The sequence below is a fragment of the Dermochelys coriacea genome, chromosome 2 (assembly GCF_009764565.3).
Source record: "Dermochelys coriacea isolate rDerCor1 chromosome 2, rDerCor1.pri.v4, whole genome shotgun sequence".
Lineage (NCBI taxonomy): Eukaryota > Metazoa > Chordata > Testudines > Dermochelyidae > Dermochelys > Dermochelys coriacea.
This window is the reverse complement of record NC_050069.1, coordinates 230,597,116-230,624,966: the sequence shown is the minus strand read 5'-3', so window position 1 is coordinate 230,624,966 and position 27,851 is coordinate 230,597,116. Positions and strand designations below refer to the sequence as shown.

The 27,851-nt window shown below is 39.9% G+C and overlaps 1 protein-coding gene and 1 long non-coding RNA gene across 2 annotated transcripts in view; one reads left to right on the top strand and one right to left on the bottom strand.

Annotated features, from left to right (window-relative positions):
* CUBN (cubilin) overlaps positions 1–27,851 on the top strand; it is a 205,747-nt gene that overhangs the window by 27,687 nt on the left and 150,209 nt on the right. Inside the window, exons 14-23 of the mRNA XM_043509392.1 lie at positions 2,488–2,722; positions 4,317–4,498; positions 6,604–6,766; positions 6,962–7,152; positions 10,418–10,574; positions 11,417–11,595; positions 12,248–12,410; positions 12,711–12,927; positions 14,080–14,210; positions 24,740–24,926. Of these exons, the coding sequence (XP_043365327.1) occupies positions 2,488–2,722; positions 4,317–4,498; positions 6,604–6,766; positions 6,962–7,152; positions 10,418–10,574; positions 11,417–11,595; positions 12,248–12,410; positions 12,711–12,927; positions 14,080–14,210; positions 24,740–24,926 (1,805 nt within the window). The remainder of the gene's footprint in view (positions 1–2,487; positions 2,723–4,316; positions 4,499–6,603; positions 6,767–6,961; positions 7,153–10,417; positions 10,575–11,416; positions 11,596–12,247; positions 12,411–12,710; positions 12,928–14,079; positions 14,211–24,739; positions 24,927–27,851) is intronic.
* Positions 6,604–26,668, bottom strand: LOC122459016. Its single transcript, XR_006279427.1, has 3 exons — positions 26,470–26,668; positions 16,991–17,002; positions 6,604–6,615 (listed from the first exon to the last, which is right to left on the bottom strand). It is a non-coding gene; the product is annotated as an uncharacterized LOC122459016 (long non-coding RNA).

Sequence of the window (27,851 nt, the reverse complement as noted above, 5' to 3'; positions counted from 1 at the left end):
ATTTTTATGCTTTTCTTCACGAGGTTTAGAAATTTACTTTAAAAACAACAGCTGAGATTCCCATATAATCACTTGTCTTCAGGAGCAAGGACTTTAAGAACAAACAGCAAATATTGGAAGATTCATGATAGACTTGCAAGAGTTGGCAACACCAAACAACACAAACGAACACCTTAAATAATACAGAAACCATATTTCTTACACTGCTTTAGGTTTGGGATGGGATCCATTTACAGCTGCATTAGAAATATTAACGAATATCCATAGGGATCAGTCCTGCACTGTGATGGGTTAGATGGTAGGTTGGTAGTCTAATCTAGATGATCCCACAGCATTATCCATGTCTAATCTCTATGAGTCTGTGAAATGAAGAATCCTGAATTCACATCTTCAGTGGTTGAGCATAAGAAAAGCTGATCTACAAATTGTGGCACTTTCTCAGGGTGTCCAGATTGTGAGTGACCTTGTTATCCCACTGCCTCCAACCATAGGAAGATTTGCTTGTGCTTAACTGGATATCAGCTCCCTGACACCACCAATCTGGTAGCCACACAGAGACTATCCTTGGGGCTCTGCCAGCCCTTACTTTGCCTTGCAGATTAACGATAGGTGCAGACCAGTCCCAGAGCCCCCTTGAAGTGTTCCCCTGGAGTATCTAGCCCTTAACCACTGGACACTCTCAGAAATTACCAGGTAAACTGGTCCCAAAGGAACAGTGCACACAACAGCTGTTTGGTTCATCTGAGGATTAGCTCCAATATAACATCACAGCACTGGGATACAGATATAGTAAAAACCATCATAAGTTTATCATCAAAGGCTAAGATCTAAGATACAGTGAATAAGAATAATGGTGGAAATAGAAGTGGGTGCATATAAAACAAAAAGTATAACATGCTTCCTAGAGTCTAAACTTAACTCTTAACAGGCTAAAAGCATCTGATGAAGGGGTTATAGCCCACAAAAGCTTATGCCCAAATAAATTTATTAGTCTCTAAGATGCCACAAGGACTCCTCATTGTTTAGCTAAAAGTAGTTTGTCTCACCTAAACCATCAATGTGGCTGGACTCTCCCTTTCATGAATGTGAAAAGTGCTGTCCTTTTTGCTTCCGAAGTGAAGGATGAAGGGGTGTCTTTTTACATACTCGTTATATTCCCCAAAGACATTGTTTTGTCCCCAGTGTCAGGGTGACCACAGGGTTTATTTCCTATTGCCATCACACCCTCATGTTCATATCCTATGCAAATGGGCTCCCACTGTGTGGGCTTACAATGCTTATTTTACATGTGAACCAAAGCAGACAGGTAAATTCTTTATCTGGTCAAAACCTGCTTGTCAACCCCGCTTTGATTCAGACTTTAAAATGTATTTTCCAGTGTATATACACATCTGTACATACATCTCACAATAATTATGTTAATGATGACATAAGCTTTTTCTAGATACCTCACTTGACTCTATTTGGATAAATACTATGAAAGCAATATGCAAAGTGTAGTGAGTTTGTTAAGCCTGTTAGGAGTTACTGTTACAGAACAGTGAACTCTTCACCCATTGGCACCAATGGGCCTCTGTGTCACACAAATATATTTTATGCCTACGCATATATTCTGATACTAATTTGGGATCAAATTTTCTAATTTTATTTTAAAAAATTGTAAAGCATTTCAATTCCTGATTAAGAATAAGATTTTTTGACCGAGGATTAATTTTTCTTGTTTTTTAATCTTTATACTTCAGGAATACTAATTAACCAAACTCTGTTGATTACTGGAAGTTTATGAAAAAGGCTACGTGCTAGATCCTCATCTTTAAATCCATTAAGTGTCATTGACGTCAGTAAAGCTACACTAAAGTACACCAGCTGATGATCTGGATCTAACTAAACTGTTGTATGCCATTATTTGGCTACAGTAGGTTCATAAAAGGAAGAATTTATATGCACAAAAGAGCCTTTAGTTTAGTAGCTGAAAGGAAGATTCTTAAAACAATATAAAGAATGGGAATATGCTTGTTAATTAATTACATACCATAAAGAAAATAACATAGTGAAACTCTAATCAAATATTGCTAGGTTATCCTGTATTTCAAACTCTTAACATTATACCATCAAATTTAGCTCTGAGGATCCTAAAATGAGTATCCTGAGTATCTATTAGTTTATAGGAATAGTAATATTAGGAATTAAGTCCTCCTAGACAACTTTTCTGTCTGTCTGGATCTTTCTTTATCTCCTTTCCTTTCTTTTGACCTTTATTATTACTTAATACCTTCCTTCGTCTTGGGTTTTTTGTTTGTTTTGTTTTCTTCAGGAAATTTCATAATTGCTCTGAAGCTTGTCACTGATGTGCACAATTGTGTGGACAGGTGTATCTGCTCCGTATAGGGTTACTATGTGTAAACAATGTCTAATCACTCTTTCAATTGAAACTTTAGACCACAGATGGACAAATAAAATGATCTAATTTCTGCTATTTCCTGTTAGATTCTGCGTATTACTTTCCCATTCTTCCAACTGGAAGCACACAGCAGCTGTAATTTTGACTTCCTTCAAATTCATGATGGGTCCTCAGCATCAGCATACATGCTGGGAAAATACTGTGGCTCATCTCACCCTCCTGAGCTTTTCAGTACCCATAATTCCTTGTATTTCTGGTTCCGTTCTGACCACACAATTAATGCAGGAGGATTTACAGTTAAATGGGAGTCTCGAGAACCAGGTAAGTTTTAAAAGATGTCAGGTAATGTACCAAAAAAGTGGGAAAAGGTCATTATGTCCTACTTGGTTAGTAAAGGTCAAGAGCTGAAGGACAAAGTTTGACTAAGAGTAATGTAGAAAAGATGGCCGATGAGCTATCTGTAGATGCTCTGAATCAAATTCTAACTAACAACTACTGGCTGAACAATGTTTGCTAGGATTTTGCTTTTGTTTTTAAGGTTGTTTTGCTCTTCCTATGAGGGATTCTCAAAAGTTTATTAGGATCCTAGGTTATATGTTCCTGGGCACTTTGGGATTTTTTATTATCATTTATCCCCTGGGCAAGTAAGTTTTTTTTTGTCTCTGTCACTGTCAGTTTGCAGAAGGCTAAAATAATGAGAATAAAAAACATAACAGTTTTCTATCAAAATTTCAAACAACTTGACTTTCTCTGTGCAGTTATCTCTTATGTCTGAATTCCTGAAAACAGCATTTACATGATCTTTTGATGGACTGGGGAATTCCTTTCCCAAAGTAGATCATTAACTTGGGCCTCTTTCAGGACAGCTAGGGAAGGGAAAATTCATGTTACCTAATTTAAACCCCCAAACACTCTGGGTCTAAAAGCTTGATTAGAACTTTAAAATTATTGTGTCCAAGTACTGCCTAGGAGGGATCACAGGAAGAAAAAGGGATAGAGAAAAGAGAGGGAAAAAGTCCAGTGAGTAAAATGCATCAGAGAAAGGGCATCAATAAGAGAATGAAAAAAGAGCCAGAGGGAGAGCAAAAATGTTTATTGAATATACTAGATACAGTATGTGTACAACATACAAATCACCCACTAGTGCTACCCAGCCTTTGCTGTGGGAAGGATTATTCCTCTACCCTGAGTACATAACACTTGAATTGGAAAAACTTTTAAACAAATTGTAACAGCTTTGCAGTAGCATAAAAAGTGGGAGATTAGGTTTTTTAAAAAAGCTCATACAGTCAGCCTAGTTCTGTGAACCCCAAAAGAGGTCTGTGTTTGCTTGTTCCATCTCTAACAATATTTTCACTACGTTACTGAGTTACCCATTTTTTTAAAAAATTAGAGCTGTGCATCTGCAGACTGGTCTACACTGATGACATACATCAGCATAGCTATGTCACTTATGGGTGTGAAAAATCCACACACACCCCCAGACACGTTGCTATGTCAACCTAAATCCTGGTGTAGATAGTGCTAGGTTGATGAAGAATGATTCCACTGACCTAGCTACTGCTTCTCAGGGAGGTGAATTACCTATACCAAAAGGAGAACTCCTCCCATTGGCATATGTAGTTTCTACAATGAAGTGCTACAGCAGCAGAGCTACAGCTGCACCACTGTAATGTTTTCAGTGTAGACCCACACCTTTAGAAAATATTTCGGGTTCTGTTTTTATTGTTCATGGATTTCCTTAAATGTAAATCTTGAGAAGGAAAACAAATGGGTTGATTTGATATATCTGATAGCCTAAAACAGTCCATAAACTCCATCATTAAGAGATGATTTAGATATGGCCGTTACATATATTCTAACTAAGTTGGATAAAAGAGTGAAGTAATTCTGTGGGTTTTTCCCCCCTGTTTAGAATGTGGTAATGAACTAACAAATACTTATGGCTCAATAAACTCGCCGGGATACCCTGGTAACTATCCTCCTGACAGAGATTGTTACTGGACCATCTCAACCAATCCAGGCCTTCTCATCACATTTGCCTTTGGCACACTGAGTCTAGAGCATCATGATAATTGCAGCTATGACTATCTGGAGGTAAAATTTCATCATTATGGCAATATTATTGCAAAGCAAAATATTACAACCTTTTAGTTTCAGACGAAAAGTAATGCTGGCAAGATAAGTCACAAGCTGAAATAGTCACTCACTACTCATCAACCACACAGACATGTACACAACAAGAGTGAAATCCTGACCCATTAAAATCAGTAGAGAAAGGCAGTAAAAGTTTTGTTACTGACTTCAGTGGAGGCAGGATTTCGCCATGAATCGCTGGTAGGAAACTTACTTAGCTTCAAAAAACCCAGTCTCTAGAATTCTGGTCAAACATACACCCACAGGGAATTAATTGCATCAACAAAAAGTGTGAGAGAAATAAATATTGTACCACAGTACATGGCTTGACATGTGAGATTTAGGCCACGTCTCAGATGCAAAGTTTTCTACTGTATCACAGTTACAGAAATGTGAAAAGGGAAGCGTTTCAAAGAGCATTTACCACTTGTGTTGGGCAAATCATTGCTTTTTCAGTTCAGTGGCCAAACTGAAAAATCAAAACATGGTTTTTTTTTGTGTTCACCCAGAATGACAATTTTGGGTTGTTTTTTTCCTTGCTGAAACTAAAAACAAAACAAATTATTCAGAGTGGAATGAAATTTTTTTGTTTAATTTTCAGGATTTTTTATCCTTTTGTGTTTTTTATTCTTAAATCTAGCTAAAATTCTAAACAGAATGTTGTTTTCAAGGAAAAGTTGAAACATTAGTGTTGAAAATGTCAAAAAAATTCAATTTTTTTCAGAAATTTTTCCAAACTTGTTTTCAGCTGAAACTATTCCCTGAATTCAGCCTGAATTGGCAAACAGTTTAGGTTGATTGGAAACTGCATTTTTCAGCAAATAAACTATTTGCCAATTTTTTTTCCACCCATCTCTATTTACAATTAGAAAAAAATGCAGAGTCATTTCTGAAATATTGGGACACATCTTAAAAGGCCAGTAAATATGGCTTTTTGAAACCTTCAAGTAGTATAAGTATCTAAATCACTACACCAAGAAGGATTCCTTCCTGTTGTGTCTGGAAAGCTTCCTTTCTGTGAAATTAGCCATAGTGTGTGCATACTGTTGTATATTACTGGAATCAATTATAATCGCAAATGGCATCAGTCATTCAGTGAAGGAATAAAGAAACAGATTTAACTGCCCCTGTTACAGTGTTTTATTGAGGCTATCTAGAAAATGTGTGATGGTATAAAAGCTCTATCTTACATTAGTAAAAGAGGGTATTTTTACAGATTAAGTATCCAATAGAAGTAGTTCTTCTGAATGATAACATAGATCTTAAAATCCTTAATTCTGATTGATTAAACCAGTCACATGATCGTGGTTACTTACCAACACTGCACTGTTTGGAACCGACTTCTGTGTGTGTGTCTTTTCCATAACGATAATAATCAAACACATTTTTCTTATTCTGATTGTCTTCTTTAGCTATATTTAAATGTATTCACAACAATAACCAAAGGGCTGGACTATCATCTTACAGTATAGGCTGAGTGAGGGGCATCATGTTACCTGCATGTCCCCAGGAGCAGGACAGGAAGTAATGCAACTAAGATCTGTATTATTTGCTGCTGGATCCTCTCTGCTATTGAGTGACTGCAGGGAGATCTAGCACAACCTCTCCTGGAGCTGGGTATCCGGGAAAGTTGGAGGAGGAATGGCAACCTGTAAGCAGCTGCAAATGCCTGTCTCCTCATAAAAGGAGGTTCACTTCCTTTTGTAAACTTAAGATCTGTAGCGTTGGGAGAGAGCGTGGCGTCCAAAATTTTTTGTGACTCCCCAAACCATTGCCACCATAGAGGATGATTCCAGGAAAACTTTGCAAGGAATTAGGGTCTGGGTCCCATAGTCCTTCAACATCCAGTGGAAATGCAGGATTGGTGACTTAAATGGGAGTTTTGAATGTGTGAAAACAGCAAGGCCATGCTGTGATTTACCAGCTTTCCTTCCATCCAGTAACCTTCAATCACTAACGAGACCTCCTATGAGTTCCTATGCTAAGATAACTTCAGGAATATTGAAATTGCCTACAGTTGTCTTATATCTGACAACCTTATGCTGAGGATTAATACTTTTGTTTAGATTCGAGACGGCCTCCTTCCACAAGACTCCATCCTTGGTAAATATTGTAGCACCAATTCTCCTCCCCCACTTCAAACCTCTGGCCCATATGCATGGATTCACTTTCATTCTGATGGCTCAGTCACCGACAGAGGCTTCCACATTGTCTACACTACTTCGCCTTGTAAGTACAACTGTACATTTAACTTATGAATATGGCATTTCCAAAATTACTGTGTCTAGAAATAGCCTGGAAATAGAAACAGGCAGGGTCATGGCGGACTCTATCCCAATTATCTGCTGTTTGACTTGCAGCCAGCATTTAGATATATGATCCATCTGAGGTCTCAAATGATCAATTTATTTTTATCTAACACAGCGGATCCCAATTGTGGAGGAAACTACACAAACAGTGGGGGGGTTATCATGTCCCCTTACTGGCCTAACCCATATATTAACAACAGGCAGTGTATCTACATTATCCGACAACCACCAAATGAAAAAATCTACCTCAACTTCACTCACATGGAGCTGGAAAGTCACAGCGGCTGTTCTTGGAATTATATTGAGGTGACTTTTATTATTTTGTGGTTTTGAAATGTTGATTATCTGTGTGCATAAAACTGTAAAGCAAAATTTCTTCCTAAGATACAAGAGAGTAGATATCTCTTTTTATTAGGGTTCAAAAGCCACAAAGGCTAAGAAGCAGGAGATATGCAATCAGCATGAGCCAAAGGTGAGTGAATATGAGAACCCAGCTAGGATTAGGTTGACTTTCAGTCACTCCACATAATCAGGATGGGGTTTGAGCCTTGGGTTAATGTGTACCAAATTCAAGATAAGCATAAATAATACCAAGGCCAAGCAGGCACGGTTTAGAATTCAGTGGACTCATCTCTTGCTTGATATACTTTCGAGCAAACTGGGAACAGGTTCCAGTGAGCTCAGCATAGTGGATCTATTTCTACAGTGTTAGCCATAAAAGATTGCTTATTAACATTGTTTCCTTTCTTTCTGCTTTAATTGGGAGGCTTTGGTTGGAATGAAGTATAATTAATTTCTAAAATTAGAGGGAAGTCTGCATAATGAAAACAGACAGCTTTTGTTTGTCTGGCCTGCTACTTCTCTTGTCTAATTGCTGGCAGAACAGCAGCTAAACTCACAGAAGACAGAGAAACCAAACAATTTTTGTTGGGCACAATCAGATTGTGATTTATCAAGGCATTTACCTTGTTGTTTGCTGATCAATCTCAGGCAGTCTAGCTTTATCATACTTTTTCTGTCCTTTTCACCTCATCTCCTTCCACGCCCCCACTCAGATCCATTCAGTCCAGAACAGAGGAACAGGGATGGAGTTTTATGACTCTGGAATAACCAGGCTGTTCAAAGCTGTGTGATTTTGTCAAGTTCTGGTCCCCCATCCCCCCAAAAAATAGTTTTGTGGGCTCTAAAATATTCTCTCATAGGTATTTGTAGTAAAGTTTAAACTAGAGAACTGGCTTTAGACTTTTAAATTCTTACTTTAAAATCAGTTTTTTGACAACTCTTTTCTCATTTTGAAAAGACCCAGAGGCTCATGTGCTCTGATGGTAACAGGAAATCTGTGCAATTGCTATAGACGTAGACACAGACACAGCTCATCATTTCTGCTAGGGGGGATGTTTAGTCTCTGATTGAGGAAGCAGGAGCCTGAATCCCTGGAACTCCAGTATTCTAGAGAGAAACGAGACACAATATGTTTCTCAGTTAAGGAAGAATGTGTTGTAGCACAGCAAAGTCAGAGATAACTTGTTAGCAATGCCAGCTCCTTGTGAGATCAAATCAATTGGTTTCGGTGCCCTGTTATCTTTGTTGCTGCTTGACTGAATTCTCATCTGTCTTTATATACAAATCAATACTTTCAGTGCTGTTGGGGAAAAAACGGTAATGGAGAAGTATCAATTTACCTGAATTATGGTTCTGAAAATGTTCTCAACTCACCTTCTAAACATTCTGGCCCAAATTCTGATCTCAGTGTCACCAGTGTAAATTCAGAGTAACTCCACTGTCTTAAACTGAACTCTCAGGAAGGCTCACCATGACTGCCAGGGAGCAGAAAGCCATTCAGGCAGCTGGAGATCACCAAAGCTCAGCAGCACTGGAGCCATCTGCTTTTACCTTACCATATATAGATCCAGCATAGGGCTCTGTGCCATCCCCCATTCTCCTCCCAGCCCATGGTGTATGTACGTGAAGGGGGGAAATTGAGGGTGCTTGGAGTACTGCTGTGCCCTGGTATCATGTCCTGTTCAACACTGCTGTCTCTAAGTCACTACTACAGCCCTTTTACCACTCTAATCTTCCTCCCAGGACACTTGCCTATGAATACTGCGTGATCTTGGCAGCTTTTCTTAACTATTAGAGGGCTCTGCAGATCTCTTCAAACTCACCAACTGACTATGTCTACAACTTCTGGGTTTGAAAATCCACTACACTTTTATTGAGCCAGATTAAATATAACGTAAACCAAACAATTGCTTTCAGTAACCTGTCTACTTCTTACTCCACTGGGGACAGCCTGATCTTATAACAGCCCAACAGCACTTCCCTTCCTGATCACAGTCTAACTCCCTGACTCCCTCTGTGATCCTGTTCCCTCTTTCCTCAGTAGAAAATGGACAACCCTTCAAATTTCCCCAAAATTCCAAACGAGCAGTCTGGATTGAGCTTCCATCCACAAGTCCAATCTCTACGCACCAAGCAGCACATATTATTTTTGGTCTTGATCCCACGCATACCTCCTCATACAATTTCACTTAACATTTTTCTATAACATCTTTTCATTTCAAACAATTTCAAGTAACATAATCCCTTTTCCACACCTCCTCACCCCCAGTGGTTGCAATGGCTTCTTGGCTGTTGCAACTAGGTGCATCTTAGAGCAGCCCCAGCTGCTCCATGCAAAGCACTGGTGCTGCTGAGAAAATGGTCTTTTGTTTTCTCCAGAATCTTTGTCTTCAAATCTGATGCCAATTCATGAGGCAATCAATAGAGTAAATTTCTCCCTTTATTAATGAGTTGATTAATGTGATTCAAGCCTAGTGACAATGCAGGGTTTAAAACCAGACGTTGATTTCCTGGTGCACCCTGGCGTACCATCACTTTAATTCTAACACCTTGAACTTTTCAGATAAAATAATGAGATGGAACCAGTGTAACTGTTATTACTGACACTGGAACTTAGAACTGCGCCCCTCATTAGTTATGCGTCTGCCTGGGTGGTCTTATGGCAATCCTTGTGGAAAACTCCCACTGAAGTCAATAGAAACTCCATGTACAGAGCAGGGAATGTATTTGTAATTTTAAATAGGGGAGACATTGCACTTAGAAGAAAATAAAAAAAATCCTCTATTTTAGGCAGGAATTTCATGCCATGTAAATATTGAATATCTTAAACAGTCAGGACATTGCTTTTACCTCTCCAAAGATGGCCCTTTGGGCAGCATACAGCATTAGCCTCATGTTGAGGCTTTGGTTCACAGACAAGCATCCCATCCACTGGATCAACACTATTTTTGTTTGCTTTGGAAGTCTCCTAAGCAAATACTGATCTGGCACTCCTTATTTTGGGAGACCTTACATGACCATATGGCTGTGAGAGCTTCCCTTTTGTTTATGTTATTGTAACAACACTTAGCAGCTCTTTTTTATTACTGAAGCTTAATGACAAAGCAAATGACATGCTTGCTATTCAGGGGTTTACAATTGATGATGGTTTTATGGACGCATAAAATAAAATATTGAGTTACAGTTTTATTACTGACTTATTTTGGTTTATTTTATTTTTGCTGATTAGGTTCGAGATGGCGACTCTGAAATGTCTTCTATCATCAACAAATTCTGTGATAGCACATTTCCTTCTCCAATCACTTCCACTAGCAACAGCCTGTGGATCAAATTTAAGTCAGATGCTTCTGTGCAAAGGGCTAGCTTCAGAGCAATTTATGAAGTTGGTAAGAGAAACTGGTGGCTTGAAAACTGATCTGACCTCTAGATTGGGGACCTTCTAGCATTTGTATATGACTTAATTCTCATCTTAAGTCCCCACATTGTACTTAGGTTTTGCTGCATATTTTTTACATATGATATCACATCACACTATTCTGAGATCTCTACCCCCTGATCTTCACCTGTTCTGCATCTTTGACACAAAAACACTATGCCGGAAATGAAAAGTTGAGACATCTATAAGTACATGTATTTATTTAGATTTCTAGAAATGCTTAAAAGGATGGCTATTCATATACCCTGGGCACCCTTAACGTAACTTAAAATACATGCTATATAGCCTCAGTTTTTCTCTGCAAAGGTAGACCCTCATCACTAGCACAAGCACCAAATACAGCAGATAATGAATAACCTTATTTTTGCCCTGTAAATTTGTCCACTTTCAACACTCCTTTTCCCAGACTCACCTCCAACAGATGAGACCCCACCTCTCCTCTCCTGTTGTGTGCCATCCCCTTCCCTCATCCCTTCTGCACAAGTCTGTAAAACCAAATACAGTCAAATTTGGGGAAGGAGACAAATGTGTATTTTCACTTGGAGTTTTCATGGACATAATATCACTGCTTTTCCACATTCAGTTATGCAGGTTTAGGTTTAGTAACATAATAGCAACTTTTTAAACAAACAGTCCTCTCCTAAGCCTATCTGAATTATCCATAGCAGATGGAGATGTGTGTTTTCAATGGTTATTTTCTTCCTCCCCCCAAAATGACATTTAATCTACATCCCATTGTACATTCCTTGTAAACATTCATTCCAGCTGCTAACTCTTAATTTTTCATTGCAGCCTGTGGGGGCATATTGTCTGGAGAGGGTGCTATTCGTTCCCCATACTATCCCAGGGCTTTCCCTCATCAGAAGACCTGTGAATGGATCATCTTCCAGCCAGAAGGCAATGCAGTGATTCTTAATTTTATCGATTTTGGCATTCGAAATATCACTACATGCGACTCAGATTATGTGGAGGTAAAGAATATTAGTACATACTTATTGTGAATTACGAACAAATATCATATGCATGCCTCTGTCATGTACCTATGTCTGTCAAAAAGGAAAAGTGTGGGTGAATAGGTACATAAACATCTATTTCATTGCTCAAATGAAATCTTGTCCTGACTCACTAGGTGAGCCAACCTTCTTCTTTTGAATGCTCCTTTAATAAGATGACCTTTCTCCCTCTATATTTTCTATAATAGGAGCTATCATTTGATGCATAACTATATCTGGATAGATAAGGCCTGATTCTCCACTCCTTGTATCCCATGTGCTACCTACTGGCAAACAGCTCCAGGCAGCTGGAATGCAAGCGTCACGCCGTTGGGTTCCTTTAGGCCAGAAGAATTCTCAGCTGCTGCTCCACAGCAGCTTCAAGGCCACTGTGCTGGTGCCACACATTTATATTAATGTTGGATAGAATCTGACCTGCTGAATAGTTTAATGAGGTGGATGAGCCACTGTCTTCTCCATGGTAGCTTTTAACCTTTTAGCTCTTCCTACTTGTTTCCAAGACTATTTTGTACTGTTTGTATGCGTTGAGTTAATTCATCTACATTTTATAGCTACTTGGCAGTAATAGAAACAAGTTTTCATGGGCTGTTTTGAATACACTGTCTTTCAGGTCAGGGATGGCAGCAGCACAGAGTCTCCTCTTTTGGCGAAATACTGTGGCACAGATATACCTTCAGCAGTGCAGTCCACATGGAATTATCTCTATGTCAAATTCAGAGCTTCCTCTGCTACAAATCTTGGATTCATGGCTGAATACCGGCCATTAGATAGAGGTAAGAGTTGAGATCTTTAACGCTCTGGCTCTTGGTCTTCTATGTCCTTGTGTGCCACCAGTTCAAATGGATGAGCAAAGGAAAACCACATATTGAAATCAGTGGGACGTCAAGTTGTATGACAACAAAGCAGGAGACCTCATTTGTGAAAGAAACAATGTAGAATCTTTTCAAAAATTCCGAAAGAGATGATGAAAGAAAAAAATCATTATTTTTTCAGAAACTATTAACTAATTTTATAAGTATCTTCTTCTGGAAACATTATTTTAGTTAACACGTTGTTGTTTTAAAACTTTCTAGCATGCGGGGAGACTCTCACTGGACCAGAAGGGACCATTATAAGTCCTGGTCATCTAATCATCTACCCACATGGTGTTAAATGTGCATGGACTATCTCAGTACAGCCTGGGCACCTTATCCGCCTGACATTCACATCATTTAACTTGGAGTTTGATTACAATTGCACCAGAGACTATCTTGAAGTATATGATAATGGTACTATGACAAGGCTTGGAAGGTGAATATGCCTATCTAATCTATTTAATCTACCTACCTACCTACACAGCTCCTATCACTGTCTCTTCTTTTTGCTCCTCAGTGGATCTGTTCCTTTGGTATCAAGGTGTTCAACATAGGCTCATTTTACTGAAAGCAGCTAAAGATTTGTATTATTCAGGCCAACAGCAACTATTATTCCATTTAACATAGTAAAGGCAAGGTTTAGGAAAGGTAGTATTTTTCCTGTCAGTCTTTTATTGGGCCAAGGGATGTGAACTGAATTTGATACTATTGAATGAGAAATTAACTTTTCTGTAAGGCAGTGGTTCCCAAACTTGGGCTGCCGCTTGTTCAGGGAAAGCCCCTGGCGGACCCGGCCAGTTTGTTTACCTGCCGCGTCCACAGGTTCAGCCAATCGCGGCTCCCACTGGCTGCGGCTCACTGTGCCCAGCCAATGGGGGCTGCGGGAAGTGGCGGCCAGTACGTCTGGGAAGTGGCAGCCAGATTTTCACATTTACCATTGCCTAGCAATAGAATTTCATGTATTTTTTTTAAGGTCATGGCAACAGGTTTAAATCCACCCTTAATATTGTTTCTTCCTTTGGGATGCAGGGAAGGAAATAATTTTTAATACCAAGTAGCAGAAGCAGAATAGGTGAAAATTGGATACCTGAAGAAACAAAAAGGCTATAACACGGGCTAAATCTTGGACTTTATAGTTTTATATTATTTATTGATCCATTTACAATGCCTCCTCATGTGTGTTTATATCAATGAATAAATGATTGCACTACAGATTTTTATTTTCTTACAGAAGGTAACATATTTTTATACTCCCATAACTCAAGAACAACTAAACTGGTTTGGTTCAAAATTTCAAATACAAATAGAAATTTGGGCTGAGGCCAAAAGATGAAAAATGTTATCCTTCCAGTAGCTGGAAAATTAGTAGTAAGTGAATATGGGGTTATAATGGAGTTTATTTCACCATATTAGCCAGTCTTTTTGGAAGACTAATCTGATGAGGACCAATCTATCTCCCTCTAAAGTCAACAGAAAATGACCCAGCTACAGGCTTCTGGGGAATATTGAATACTTTTCTATTAATCTAGATACTATATAATATTGATATATATACTCAATACATGGTATCTCTTTTGACTTTTTCTAGGTATTGTGGAAGATCAATTCCTCCATCACTCACCAGCTATGGCAACATAATGATGTTATACTTTGTGACAAATCACAACACTGCCTCTGAGCGGTTCTCAGCTAATTATATCTCAATGAATGCTTCCACAGGTAATACAGCAGTGTGTGCATTATGCAGATTAATCCTGTCAAGCCTTAATTGTAAACACACACTACAAAAACAAGACACATTTCGTTTTTTTAATTACCAGAATCCCTGCTGTCTCCTCCACCCATCTTTATTTACAGCTTGGTTCACTGGCCTTTTTTCTAGCTGGGGAGGATGAGCCAGGCAGAAAGCAATGTCTCCAGGCAACACCAGTGGTTTCTGTAATCACCGACATGGCAGGATTGCATAGGGTAGTTAGGAATATTATTTTCTGAAGTGACATAGGAGTGGAAGTCTCATTGACATTCAACTGACTGTGCGGGGGTTGGTTTTGTTTTTTTTTGTCCCAAGCAAACACACCAGGAACAGGAGTGCTTGTCAAAGTATAAGGGCACCAGGTGCCAGAGTGACATCCTGGAGAATGAAGTCCTCTATTTAATCATAGAACAGATGCAGCAGGGCAGTGGAAGTTCAAGCCTCCTCTCACTGCCCTGCCAGAGAAGTCTGTTCCAGAGTAGCCACCTTCTGGGGAGCAAAGTCAATTTCCAAGCCCTTCATTCCTCGACTGCTCCTAACCTTTGAGCATTACCAAAAGCCCTGGGTAGTGTGCAGAGTTTCTGTATTGTGTACGTCTGCCTGACCCTTTGGACAGTGCTAAAACCACCATGCCCATTTCAGAGGTCATCTAGAAGTATTCAGAAGGTAACAACTTTGTTATCATTGACCTGAGCTGTATTTGAACCAGACCAGCAACCTCAAGGTGAAATGTTATATGCTAACACTACACTCGTTACTAATCCTCTCACTGCTAATCCCTGCCCCATGGCAATGCAGTTCGGTCTTAGAAATTAAATATCCCTGCTGACTCAGTGTGCACTGGTGATAGAGCCTGTCTATTACTAAGCGTAGGATCCTGAAATCAGTCACTCAATATTCTTTAAAAGTTCCTCCTCATTTAGGTGGGGATCTTGCTTGCTAACCGACCTTCTAACTGCTAGCACTGAAGTAAGACTCTGGCAAAAAGCTCTGCCTTTGGCTGGGCTGGTTTGGAGCAGCTGGCACAAGAGTAGCAGGAAAATGACTTGCCTGATGTAGTGAGGTTCAGTTGCTTAGAGACCTTCAAACAGACTGGGGCAATTACAGCCAGTGGAGAAGCAGATCCCAGACAATATGTGAGATACAGACTGTGCTGTGCAACCATGTGTGGTCCCCATATGCAAGGAAGGAAATGGTCTGACTGTGTCTACAGCTGCCCCCTGTGTGCAAAGTTTTAGTTTGAGTGAAATATTTTAATCAAAAAGCATTGAAAAAGGAAAAGTGCGATAACTCTTCTTGCCAAGTTTTAGTTCTGTGTTTGTTTTCAGTAAGTAGTTTGGTATAAGCAGAGGTCTCGTTAAAGGCCCAGTTCTAACACCTTTGCTCACTTTCAGTGGAGCGGATTCATGTGCACAATCCCATTATAATGATTTTATTATTTCTGTTAGTGTTGTGTTTGGAGGCCCCAGTTAGGGTTGGGGCTTCATTGTGCTAAGTTCTATGCAACACAGAGAGGGCCCTGTAGAGCTCACAGGCAAGAGAAAAGACCCAGGAGTGCATGTAGTGAACAGTGGAAGAGGCAGGGGTGAAGGAATGAGGGGAATAGTAATTAGAACTTGTATGCACATGGGTTATCTGTGTGCACAGCTAGATGGTTTTCAGTTGGGGTTTGTTGTATGTGTGTTGTATTCTTAATGAGATAAATATCAAAAGTCTGTAGCAGTCATCTCTGTAGCTATATGTGCTGCTGTATTTGACATAGCTGCCCATTCTCCTTTGTTTTAGATTTTGAGCAAAATATCTGCTCTCCCAGCTACAGCTCAGGCAGTTTGACTGTTACTTCATCTCTTGGGAATGTGTGTGGGGGTCTGGTAGAGATTTTGCTTCCTGCTATTGCTTTTGCTTCACCACCCGTTAGTGTCTACTTCCAAATGATCAGTTTTCTCAGCTGCCTTCATTCATGTTAGTTATCTGGCATGAAGAGAGGAAAAATCATTAGCAATTAAGATTTAATGGGAAACATCCCAGCTAGGAACCTACTATCAGCCTGAAACTAATGTAGGAACAGATTCATACAGCTTTTCTCTCTCGAAGAAAAACCTTAGAGTATGAAAACTTTCTGGGTTTTTACTGACACAGAAATCATGAAACCTTTCCTCTTATTTTGAAACAATAAGTTGTTATTGTAAACTGTCCCTCCATTTTGTTCGGCTGCTGCTACAGCTGCTGCACTATCAGCATGAGCATATTAAAAGAAAACTGTCTATTGGCATACGTTTGAAGGGTCCAACCATGCTTTTGTGTAAGTGACTCTATTGGTGGTTAATATCACACTTTCTCCCCCAACCCTTTATCACAGGCTGTTGCATTTAACCGATGGCCTTTTGCAATAACATTAACATTTTCTGAAAAGAACAGCTACTTGTCATGACTCTCTGTACTCTCATAGTTTTTCTCATCCCTTTCCGACTGCTTCTTTAGCAGCTGCTCCTGCTATTTGTCAGTGCTCAGACAGTTTCTGTTCTTAGCTCTTTTCATGTCTTCCTATGTTCTCTCCCTGGACAACCTTACTGGTGAGCTTGTGGCTTCCGTAACGTCTCCTAATTACCTCGGCCCTTCGATCCAGTTTCACATATTCAACTATCTGCCTGCCATCTTCACCTCCTTGTCCCCCCATCATCTTAAATTCCACAAGATGGAATTTGGATTTCTTCTCTTTCATCCCAAACTCTGCCATATGTGTCACTATTAACACGATCTGAACTGTCTGAACGGACTTTCCATGTCTGATTTAGATTATAAATCCTTGGGGGCAGGGACCATCTCATTGTTTACATCATATACACTGCCAAACAAACTGACGACGCTTAATGAGATCAACATTTTCAGAAGTGTTCATACTCATTTGGTATGTCTTGGTTTGGTGTTCCCAACTCGAGATCCCTAGGCCCCAATTTTCAGACTGAGGGTCTGCCATCTCTGATTGTGGGTCCACAGCACCTCTGAAAACAAAACTCTAGGTGTCTCAAAGTGGGCACCCCAAAATTGAGAGAGAGAATTATTTGTCGTCTGATGAAAATTTGACTACATATAAATCAGAATAATCTAATGCAGGGGTTTTCAAACTGTGGGTCGGGACCCCAAAGTGGGTTGTGGCCCCATTTTAATGGGGTCATCAGGACTGGCTTGAACTTGCTGGCACCCAGGACTGAAGCCCAAGCCCCACCACCCAAGACCAAAGCCTGAGGATTTCAGCCCTGTGTATTGGGACTCAGGTTACAGGCCCCCCCGCCTGGGGCTGAAGCCCTTGGGCTTCAGCTTTCCCCCACCCCTGCCCGGTCAGTGGGGCTCGGGTGGGCTCAGGCTTCGGTCCTCCCTCCTGGGGTTGTGTAGTAATTTTCATTATAAGAAGGGGGTCGCAGTGGGGCTCGGGTGGGCTCAGGCTTCGGTCCTCCCTCCTGGGGTTGTGTAGTAATTTTCATTATAAGAAAGGGGTCGCAGTGCAATGGAGTTTGAGAACCCCTAATGTAATGTAAGCTTACACTGAAGTTGACAGAGGAGAATAGGAATGGACTCTTATGGTTTGAACTACTAGATGATAAATGATAGCCTCCTACAAGTTTCAAAGAAGCTTTAACAAACAAAAAGGAAGATTTAAAATGTCCTTTTGCAAAAGGCAGGAATTCTTCCTTCCCCAGAGGGCATCCAGGAGTTAGTGAGTGCTGCAGCATGCTGTAAATTCCTATAAACAGGCATAGTGGGTCTGCACCAATATTCATCTGATAGTGCTGTAGTAGCAAGGGTTTGGCTTGACCAAGAAAAGCAAGCTGATTCAGAGGTAGATGGGCAGTTCTAAGGGAAGTTGCAGCATTCTGGGAAGCCCTTTTCTATTTAATATCTACAATGACTAGAGATGGGAGACCATGGTTGGATGAAATAAGAACTAACTAGAATCTTCACCGAAAATTGAAACCATACCTGAACCACTTTGGAGGTCTGAACATGTATGGCTGCTACTTCTCCCCCGTCTCCCCCACAATTTATATTACACTTAATGTCTTGTTTACATGTACATGTCTTGGTTTAAGCTGGGGCTTCATGCAGAAATATCACAAAAGAGCTAAATCTCTGTTTAATCTGACCTAAACTTGGAAGTATAATTTCCAGAACAATTTGGTTTTTTCAGTTCAACTACTACAGTTTGGATAAGTATGGAAAAGCATCAGATAACTATCAAAATTTTTGGCTGTTTATCTGAACGAAACCAATTCTCTAAACCTCCTAGCATTGGTTGTCTGCTAATAATAACCCCTAAGAAAGCTGAAACTAAAATCTTTTTCCCTATAAAGATACTTTTTTGTTCTTTGCACACACAAAATATTACTGTAAATTTGCTCATGAATGCTGAGCTGCTGACGTTCATTTTTAAGCTTAGAACAAAGAGCTCTGAAGCTGCCTTGGTGTAAAAGAAATACACACACACACTGAATTAAGGGGACTTAGCTAACAGATGCAAGTACCCACTCCTATCAAATTATATCAAATGTTAAGTCTTCTATCTTTAAGATTGATATTCATTTCATACCTATCCAATTATGTGTGGGCAGTATGTACTTATATTTGAGAAAGAAGAGAATATATACCAATGCTGTGGATGTTTTTGAAGTCTAACACACATTTTTTTTTCCTGCTAAGAAAATATGGTTCTAATCATGTTTCTTGTGCAACAAGTATCTTCCATATATTTTCAGCTACAATTTGTGAGCCAACTGCATTGTAACGAATATCAGAACAGGTCAAAGTAGTTCTGGTTTATATTAGATGTTCCAATGGGAAGAATAGAAGAGTAGTGGCCTTAAATTGTTCTACAGAGACTGAGCTATTGAAAAGATGAACAATGTTATCGTATAAAAGGGAACAAATATGAGTGAAAGGGCACTTTCATGTAAAAAAACCCTTCCTTTTGCATCTTTATAGTGTAGGAAAGAGTGTTTTTGTTGGCATGTATTATTTGTGATATATTTATTATTAGTTCTGATAACACGGCCCAAGAATAACAGCAGACAGAACCTTGATACCATCAGTATAAGTTATAGTTCTCGTCAAAAAAGCAAACAGAACACTGGAATATGTAGCCTGGGGCATGGAACACTATCTGGAAAGTTCTTGAAATCTGTGAGCTAGTGGGGATAAGCATACCAAATAATATGAACATGAGTGCTATTTGGCTAGCCAAATACCATCTGAGTAATAGTCAGCTGTTTAACATGGTAAATAGACCCAATGGCCTGTGATGGGGTGTTGGATGGGGTGGGATCTGAGTTACTACAGAGAATTCTTTCCTGGGTATCTGGCTGGTGAATCTTGCCCATATGCTCAGGGTTTAGCTGATCGTCATATTTGGAGTCGGGAAGGAATTTTCCTCAACGGCAGATTGGAAGAGGCCCTGGAGGTTTTTTGTGTTCCTCTGTAGCATGGGGCATGGGTTACTTGTTGGAGGATTCTCTGCTCCTTGAAGTCTTTAAACCATGATTTGAGGACTTCAATAGCTCAGACATAGGTGAGAGGTTTTTTGCAGGAGTGGGTGGGTGAGATTCTGGGGCCTGCGTTGTGCAGGAGGTCGGACTAGATGATCATAATGGTCCCTTCTGACCTTAATATCTATGAATCTATGTACCTTATTCACTAGAACTGTCTTACCCTAGCAATGGAAGTGGGGCTTTCCCTCTATCATATTACATGAGTCATCTATTTGACTTTCAGGGAAACGGTCTCATAGGAAACAAGCTGATATTGGATAGAAGTTTAGAGTCCAGGGCCCAAATGAAAAGGACCTCTGAATGTGGTGAAGGCTATATAAATATCAGCAGAGTTAGACTGACAGATAGACCTGAATTTAACTCTTTTTCCATCTCTGCTGGCTAAACCACATTTAGACAACATGCAGTGAGCCTGGACATGTTCTCAAATGAAAATAATGGCCAAACTCTCAAAGGGCTCAATCCTGAGTGGGGACAGAGGGCTTGGCACCTTGCAGGATCCAGCCGTAGTCTTCAGTGGGAACAGGATTGCGCCCCATATACGTATTTAATTATTCTTTGTTTATTCACTAATACCTGTTCTGTTTTTAGTCAAAGAAGGTTACATTTTATTCTTTCCTTTGTGGAGCTTTAGCTAGTCACTCTTAGCAAGAGCTTTTATCATGTTTTTGTGCCATTTGCTTTCTGGATGGAAATTTTGTTCACAAATTCCATATTTGACATACATATTTCACATCCCTCCCATCTGGGCTATGATGGGAGTGACTATGGCTATGGTTCGAGATTTCTCAGCTTCTGTAGGACTAAGAGAAGACAGCACTGACTGATCAGAGTGGCCAGAGTTAAAGGAGGAGGTAGCTGGACATTATAACTTTGGTCGGTGGACAGTCTAACTTTGGTTTAACTGCGGTGCTGGTAAACATTTTTATGAAAATCATCCGCTTACTGACAAGCCAGCCTGATGCGGGGCATCACTTTTTGTCAGATTAATTTGTATCTGCCATCAAATGTGGGCTATTCAAACTGAAATGAATCTGTATCAAAAGCAAATATGGCTTCAGACTCCTATCAGCTCCCTCATCTCTAGCATTAACATTTCCTTTCTTAGTTTCATTTTATTGCTTCCTTTCCTACTATTATCTGAGATTGGGAATCATTCCTTTCCTTAAATTTTCCCTGTTACCTGGAAGGTATTTATAGATTATGATCATGAACAATCCGAGCACCAATTCTTTTATTTTCTGTACTTTCTGGGCCAAATACTGCTTTCAGCTAGACTTGTGAAACCCCATGGGCTTCAGAAGGGCTGCACAAGTATAACCAAAGAGAAAATGTAGACATGTAGGTCTAACTTTCTTGTTGATAGAATAGTGTAAATTCAACTCTAAGATAACATTTCAATGGACATTATCAGTAATTCCCATCGGGGGATGAGAGGGATGTACCTTCTCCCCTGACGAGTGGGAAAAGATGGGAATTGAATGTTGTATTTGGCAGATATACACAGAGAAGTCAAGGAGGAATGGGGATTCGGTTTAAATTGCTGTGACTAGTGTTTCTGAATAATGCGGTTGAAACACTCTACAAAGGACCTTTGTTCTCCTTCTCATCCCTCAGCTGTGGTTGGTAAAAATTTAAGTCAGTTAATGCCTGCCAGCAGAAGGCTCTCGAGCATAGATGTGCTTTATCTACTGCCTATGGAGAGGAATACACTTCATGTGGCGAGTGGCTTCTTTTTCTTTTTTGTAAATATGCCTAACGTGACATAAAGAGCTAAGTGTTAGAGAATCTGTGTACTTTTTTGGCAGTGTAAGATCAAACTAAAAGAAAAATCACAACTTTACCGATGATTTAATACTCTGAGTTTTGCTTTGGATTAATAGGCATCATGGCAACCAATGAATATCCTTTTATTGGAACAGATGCTAACATAATTTTCTGTGCTGTGCATGGCTGCATGAGAAAGAAACATGAAACCTGACTTTTTTATTAGTATTAGTATTGGCAATGTTATACTAGGTTGCAGTAGTTTACAGCCTTTTCTAGGAGAGCAAACATTAATGTTGTACTGAAATCAGAACCAGATTCAATGGGTTTCGAAAACCTCATGCACTGGCAAAGAAAGATGTGTGATCATTCTGGACAAATACCCTTTTCTTCTTTCTTTAGTGAACTTGAGTGATATATTTAAAATGAATGGGAATACATATTTTTCCAGTCTTTTATTAATCTCATCATGGCATCAGGCATTCTGAAACTTGGCAAAGGGTCCAGAGTTCCTCTTTCTTGCTTGCTTACCTAATAATTTGCATTGATAGCATTAGTATTGCAAACTGAAGCTAGCACATTTCAAAGAAAATTGACTTTTTGATGCTGTGTTAGTGAGGTAAATGCAAAAGATGAGTACCCATTCTTTAGCTGAAACCAGAATAATGTGAACAATAGTAGTTGTGCTGGATAATGCATATGTAAGTAAGTAAGGCCATTTGGCACATTTACTCTTTTTATAATCTTTACAGCATTGTATCCTAAATGTGTTCTTGGCTCTATGTAGTTGTAGCTGGGGGACTGACATGGGAGAGTCAGTTATTATAAGACCTGTCTTGTTTCTCCTTCAATCTTTGAGTTCTGGTGCAAAATGTGGAACAAAAAATAACTTCCGGTTTGGATCGCCAACCAGGTTTGAAAATAGATTACTTTCAGGGAAGCAAACATTAGTGACGCAGGGAAACCGGAACATCATCTCCCTCGAGGGACTGCAGTGGTTGCTCTTAAAAGTAGTGGTTAATGTTCACAATGCAAATTACATCATAACATAACCATTTTAATACTCTCTATTCTAGAACCTGGCTTTCATGGTCTCAGCCCTTGAATGAAGGCACATCCGTAATATTGCCAGTCCCAAGCATTCAGAAATGATGAGCCAGGCCCCAAAATAATCATGACATTGACCTAAACATTTTGAGGGTTTGGGTGTTTTTTCCCTTTTAGGTCTTGAGCCTTTAGGGTGCACTTGATACACATTTTTGCGCTTCTATCTACAACCATGAGGGCTAGAAACATACTTTATAAAATCACAAAATCATCTGACTTTAAGATTGGAGGCTTGAAGAAAAATGCCAAATATCATGAGATTCATGATAAAATAATGAAAGTTGGCAACACTTGTGAAGGTATTGCATGTTGGACTGATTAAGTACCAGAGATTTCATTAAAGGTGACCAAACTTGACCTTAAAATTACATGCATGCATTTGAGCATGTTTATGGATGTGACAGTTTTTCTAAATTACACATAAGTGAAATGAAAGAAATGACATGTGTACAATAATGCCATCAAGGCAGCATTGTCTGTCTCACCTACTGAGTAGAACAAAGTGTTCATAGTACTTCTCTTCAAGTAGTTATTTGTACTGAGTGTGAGCCATGTAAAAAGATGTGTATGTCATATTTCTGATCACATATCTTAGCTTTTCATTTGATGAGAGGTTGGCAGAGTAAATCATAGCAAAAGAAAGAGTAAAGAGGGCTAACACAGTATTGGATTGAAGCAAGAGTTCAGTATTGTACTGTCAGTTTAGAAAGCATATTAGTTAGATCACATTTGGCATATTTAATCTTTCTAGATAATTAAAACACAGAGGGAATTTTTCACTTTTTATCCCTCAGATTGGTCATATGATTTGTGCTCTCTTATGACATAAGTAATATTTCAGAAAGTTAAATGTGCAAATTTCAAAAGATTTTATGAAATTAAATGTTATAATTATTAAATTCGTAAGAGCAGAATGGTGATCCTGCTATTTGAGATATGAAGGGCCTGTGGCTTGCATCAGTTCTTACACTACTATGTAAAGTATTGGGCATTAAACTGTAGCAGTAGTTTGTTACAAACTAGGTTTCAGAGATCTGTTAAGGCCTGGTGAAATGGTTAAAGTTAGTCATTGCGTTCTACTATCTGCTTAGACTGTACGTTGTAATTATTGTAACCATGATCACTACATCTGAAACATTGCATGAATTCTATCATGCATGCCATTATTCTTATATTCTGTCCTATAGCAAGAGTGCAAACTTTTGTGGAGCCTTTGCTCTCTCTTTTTGCAGAGGTTCTCTCAAATCCCCTCATTTCTTCATCCCGTTTTCCACCTCACACCAAGGCTCAGTGTCATGGTTGCCCTCTTGTTGGTCCAGGAGGGATGGATGCAACTCATTCTAGAACTGTACCTTGGAGAGAACTGCTGGGTCCTGGCAGTCAGGGATTTTATGCTTTCCTGCAGGTAGAATGTGACCAGTCAGGTGCCCCTTCATGACTTAGGTAAACAGAAAAAGGACATTAGAAAGGAAAATCAACATTGCTTCTAGTTTAGTCCAAAGGAGACCGCCTGAGAGCAATGTGAGATGTTCTCTTCACACAGGGAGTGAATGCAGGGAAGGTTTCTAAGCCTCTGTTGCTCAGATGTTCAGGGCTCAATGGCAGCACATTGTGCTGACTGTAGATCATCAAGCTAGCCATTACAGTGTCCTTTTTCCTGTCTACCAGTGTAAGATTAAAGCCTGTTTAGCAACTAGAAATACTTAACCCTCCACCACACCATACATACCACCACCATCACCACCACCTCTGCCTTTTCTATGCACGTTGATTAAAGAAAGTTTTACTTAAACAATCAACGTGTCAAATCAAGTACAATAAATCCCTTACACATCCTGGATTCTGTTTTTGGTTTGATGGATTACTTTAAATTGGGAGCTCCATCAATAAGATTTTTCCAAGATAAGTTACAATACAGAGTAGATCAGGATGTTTGGTCTCCTATCTGTCAGAAATAGATATTTATTTTTAATTAAATATGTGCTTTAAACTGTTTCATAACCAACAGACATCTTTGGAATGGGGTGTTGTGGTTGATGTATCTTCAAGTCACTGTGTGCTCTGCTTCTTTCTTTTAAAAGTATGTTCCCATCAATACACTGATGCCACTGGTGTGCTGACATCTCCAAACTACCCCAGAAACTACCCTGTCAAGACACAATGCATATACAGGATCAGAGTGGAAACCAACAAACAGATTGTGCTGCACTTCACCAACTTCACCTTGGAAGGGAATAAGCTTTGTTCAATGGATTATGTGGAAATCAGGCAAGCCCATTTAGTTCTATTATCCTCATTACTGATTGTAACCAAGGGTAGGAAGTAGAATCCATTTAGGCTGAACAAGAAACTGTAGCCTGAAATGTACCTGGGGCTGGCACGGAAAGGGTTTGTTAGTGAACTAGAAATAAAACCTTGTTGCTCCCTCCTTCCTATTTCATTCTTATATTTCCCACCTGTGATGGTCCTGGATAAATTCCAGCTCCGTCAGGGTAAGTGAATGGATTCTTATGGAGCTTGTAAATTCCTCAGCAGAAGGACCATCTCTTCTTGTACTGGTTGGGGAGAGGCACTATAAGTGAAAGGAAAGCATAGAGTCAGATAAAGTAAAAAATCTTAAATGAATCAAACTGAATCATAGAATCTCTATGGATAGAAATTGGATGCTTGAACAATAAGATATAGCAATAAGAATCTACTGCTGACCACCTGACCAGGACAGTGACAGTGACTGTGAAATGCTCAGGGAGGTTAGAGTGGCTTCATAGGCAGAACGTGCAATAATAATGGAGGGATTTCAACTATCCTCATATTGTGTATATGTCACCTTGGGACAGGATGCAGAGATAAAATTTCTTCACACCACAAATGACTGCTTCATGGAACAGCTAGTCCTGGAACCCACAAGGGGAGAGGCAATTCTTGATTTTGTCCTAAGTGGAGCATAGGATCTGGTCCAGGAGCTGGATATATATATAGCTGGATATATAGCTGCATATATATATATGCTTGGTAATAGCGACCATGCTGTAATTAAATTTAACATCTATGTAGGGGGGGAAAATGCTTAACAAACCCACCACAGTAGCATTTAACTTCAAAAAGAGGGACTACACAAAAATGAGGAAGCTAGTTAAACAGAAATCAAAAGGGACAGTCACAAAGGTTAAATACCTGCAATCTGCATGGAGACTATTTTTAAAACGCTGTAATAGAGGCACAAACTAAACATATACCCCCAAATAAAAAAAACAGTCAGAGGACCAAAAAAATTCCAGCAATGCTAAACAGCAGAATAGAAGAGGTGGCGAGAGGCAAAAAGGCCTCTTTTAAAAATTGGAAGTCAAAACCTAATGAGGAAAATAGAAAGGAGTGTAAAATTATAATAAGGCAGTCCAAGAAAAAATTAGAAGAACAACAAGTGAAGGACACAAAAACTAACAGCAACTTTGTAAATAGATCAGAAGCAGCAAGCCTGCCAAACAATGTGTGGGGCAACTGGATGACTGAGATGCTAAAGGGGGGCACAAGGAAAATGAGGCTATTGCAGAGAAGCTAAATGATATCTTTGCATCAGTCTTCACTACAAAGGATGTGGGGGAGATCCCTATGCCCAAGCTATTCCTTTTAGGTGACAGACTATCCCAGATTGAGGTGTTGATAGAGGATGTTTTGGAACAAATTGATAAATTAAAGAGTAATAAATCACCAGGAACTCAGAGAGGAAATTGCAGAACTATTAACTGTGGTATGTAACCTATATTTGAATCAGACTCTGTAGCAGGTGACTGGAAAGTAGCTAATGGAACACCTACACCTCTACCCTGATATAACGCAGTCCTCGGGAGCCAAAAAATCTTACCACGTTATAGGTGAAACTGCGTTATATCGGGGTGGAGGGATTAGAGTGTACAAAGAAATAATGTGCTTTGAAATTTTACTAGGAAAGATATTTTTATTCCTTTAGGATAAAAATGTTTGTAAACTTGCGAACTAAATCATTTTGGTTAGTAGGGACAGAAGGTCTCGGGCGGGAGGGAGGCAGGAGCTGAGTGAAGTGGCGGCGGCAGAAAAACCGCCCAGCCTGGCGGAGCACGCAGCACCCCCTGGCTGCGGCGAGGGAGGCACGGAGCCAGGGCCAGGGCTGCAGCATGGATGCATTCCCGCCAGCCGCAGGCACCCGGGCTGGAGCATGAACTTCCAGCCATGAGCCATCCCTCGGATCATCGCAGCCTTGCTGAGCCCCTCCACATCCCTGCCGCGCTACCCCTGCACGTCTGAATCACCCCTGTTCCCCTTCCCCCCATGGCCCCATTATCCAACCCCTCGGCCCTGGCCTGGCACCCGTATGGGAGCCAGACAAGCTGATGCGCAGATCCGCTGGAGGGTGCAGCTCCACCCCCCAGAGCGCTGCTTTACCACCTACCCCAGTAAAGAGGAGAGAACAGACCTTCTATCATAACAAGGCTAAACCAAATGTTTTAATAAAAACAACTAGAAACAGGATTTCTCTCTTGAAAATATGGCTCTACTTTGGCGGCAGCATATTCAAATAGCACCTAGGGTTGTTTTTTAAATCCTGCTGTAGGACCTGCACTTTTTTGTATGTGAAATTGCATGATACTAACATTACAGAGAAGTCAATGACAGTATCATCACTATCATACTTTCAGTGAGGGGTGTGTGAGCGTGTGTGTGCGTGGGTGTGTGTGCATGTGTGTGCGTGCAGAAATATGACTACCCTGAAAACCAACATGTTCAGGAGGCACAACAAAGCTTTGCATGTGCACCCTCATTGCAACATTAGGGGGTGCCACCACCAGCTAAGGGCAGGATCAGAAGTGTCAGCTGTGGAATCATCTGTGGAGGCCAGAGAAAATCGTCTAAAACTAAAATTCAACCCATCTGTTCTGAAATATAGGTAGGCTAATGTAGGCCTACCTATTTGTCTGTTGCTTTATAGAGGACAGACATTATGACACTGATGCTTTGCCTTCATTGCTCCCCCATGCAGCTTCGAAGATCCCAGAGATGCTTCTTTGGCTCTGTTAGGATGTTGTGATGTTTTGAACCTGTACTGGAATGAAATTGTTGAGATTTATGCTCAGCTTTTGAAGGTATTTAGGCATTGCTGCTATCAATGTTGCACCGCTTAATTTAACTTAAGATTTTGAGCCCTAAATCTCATTTCCA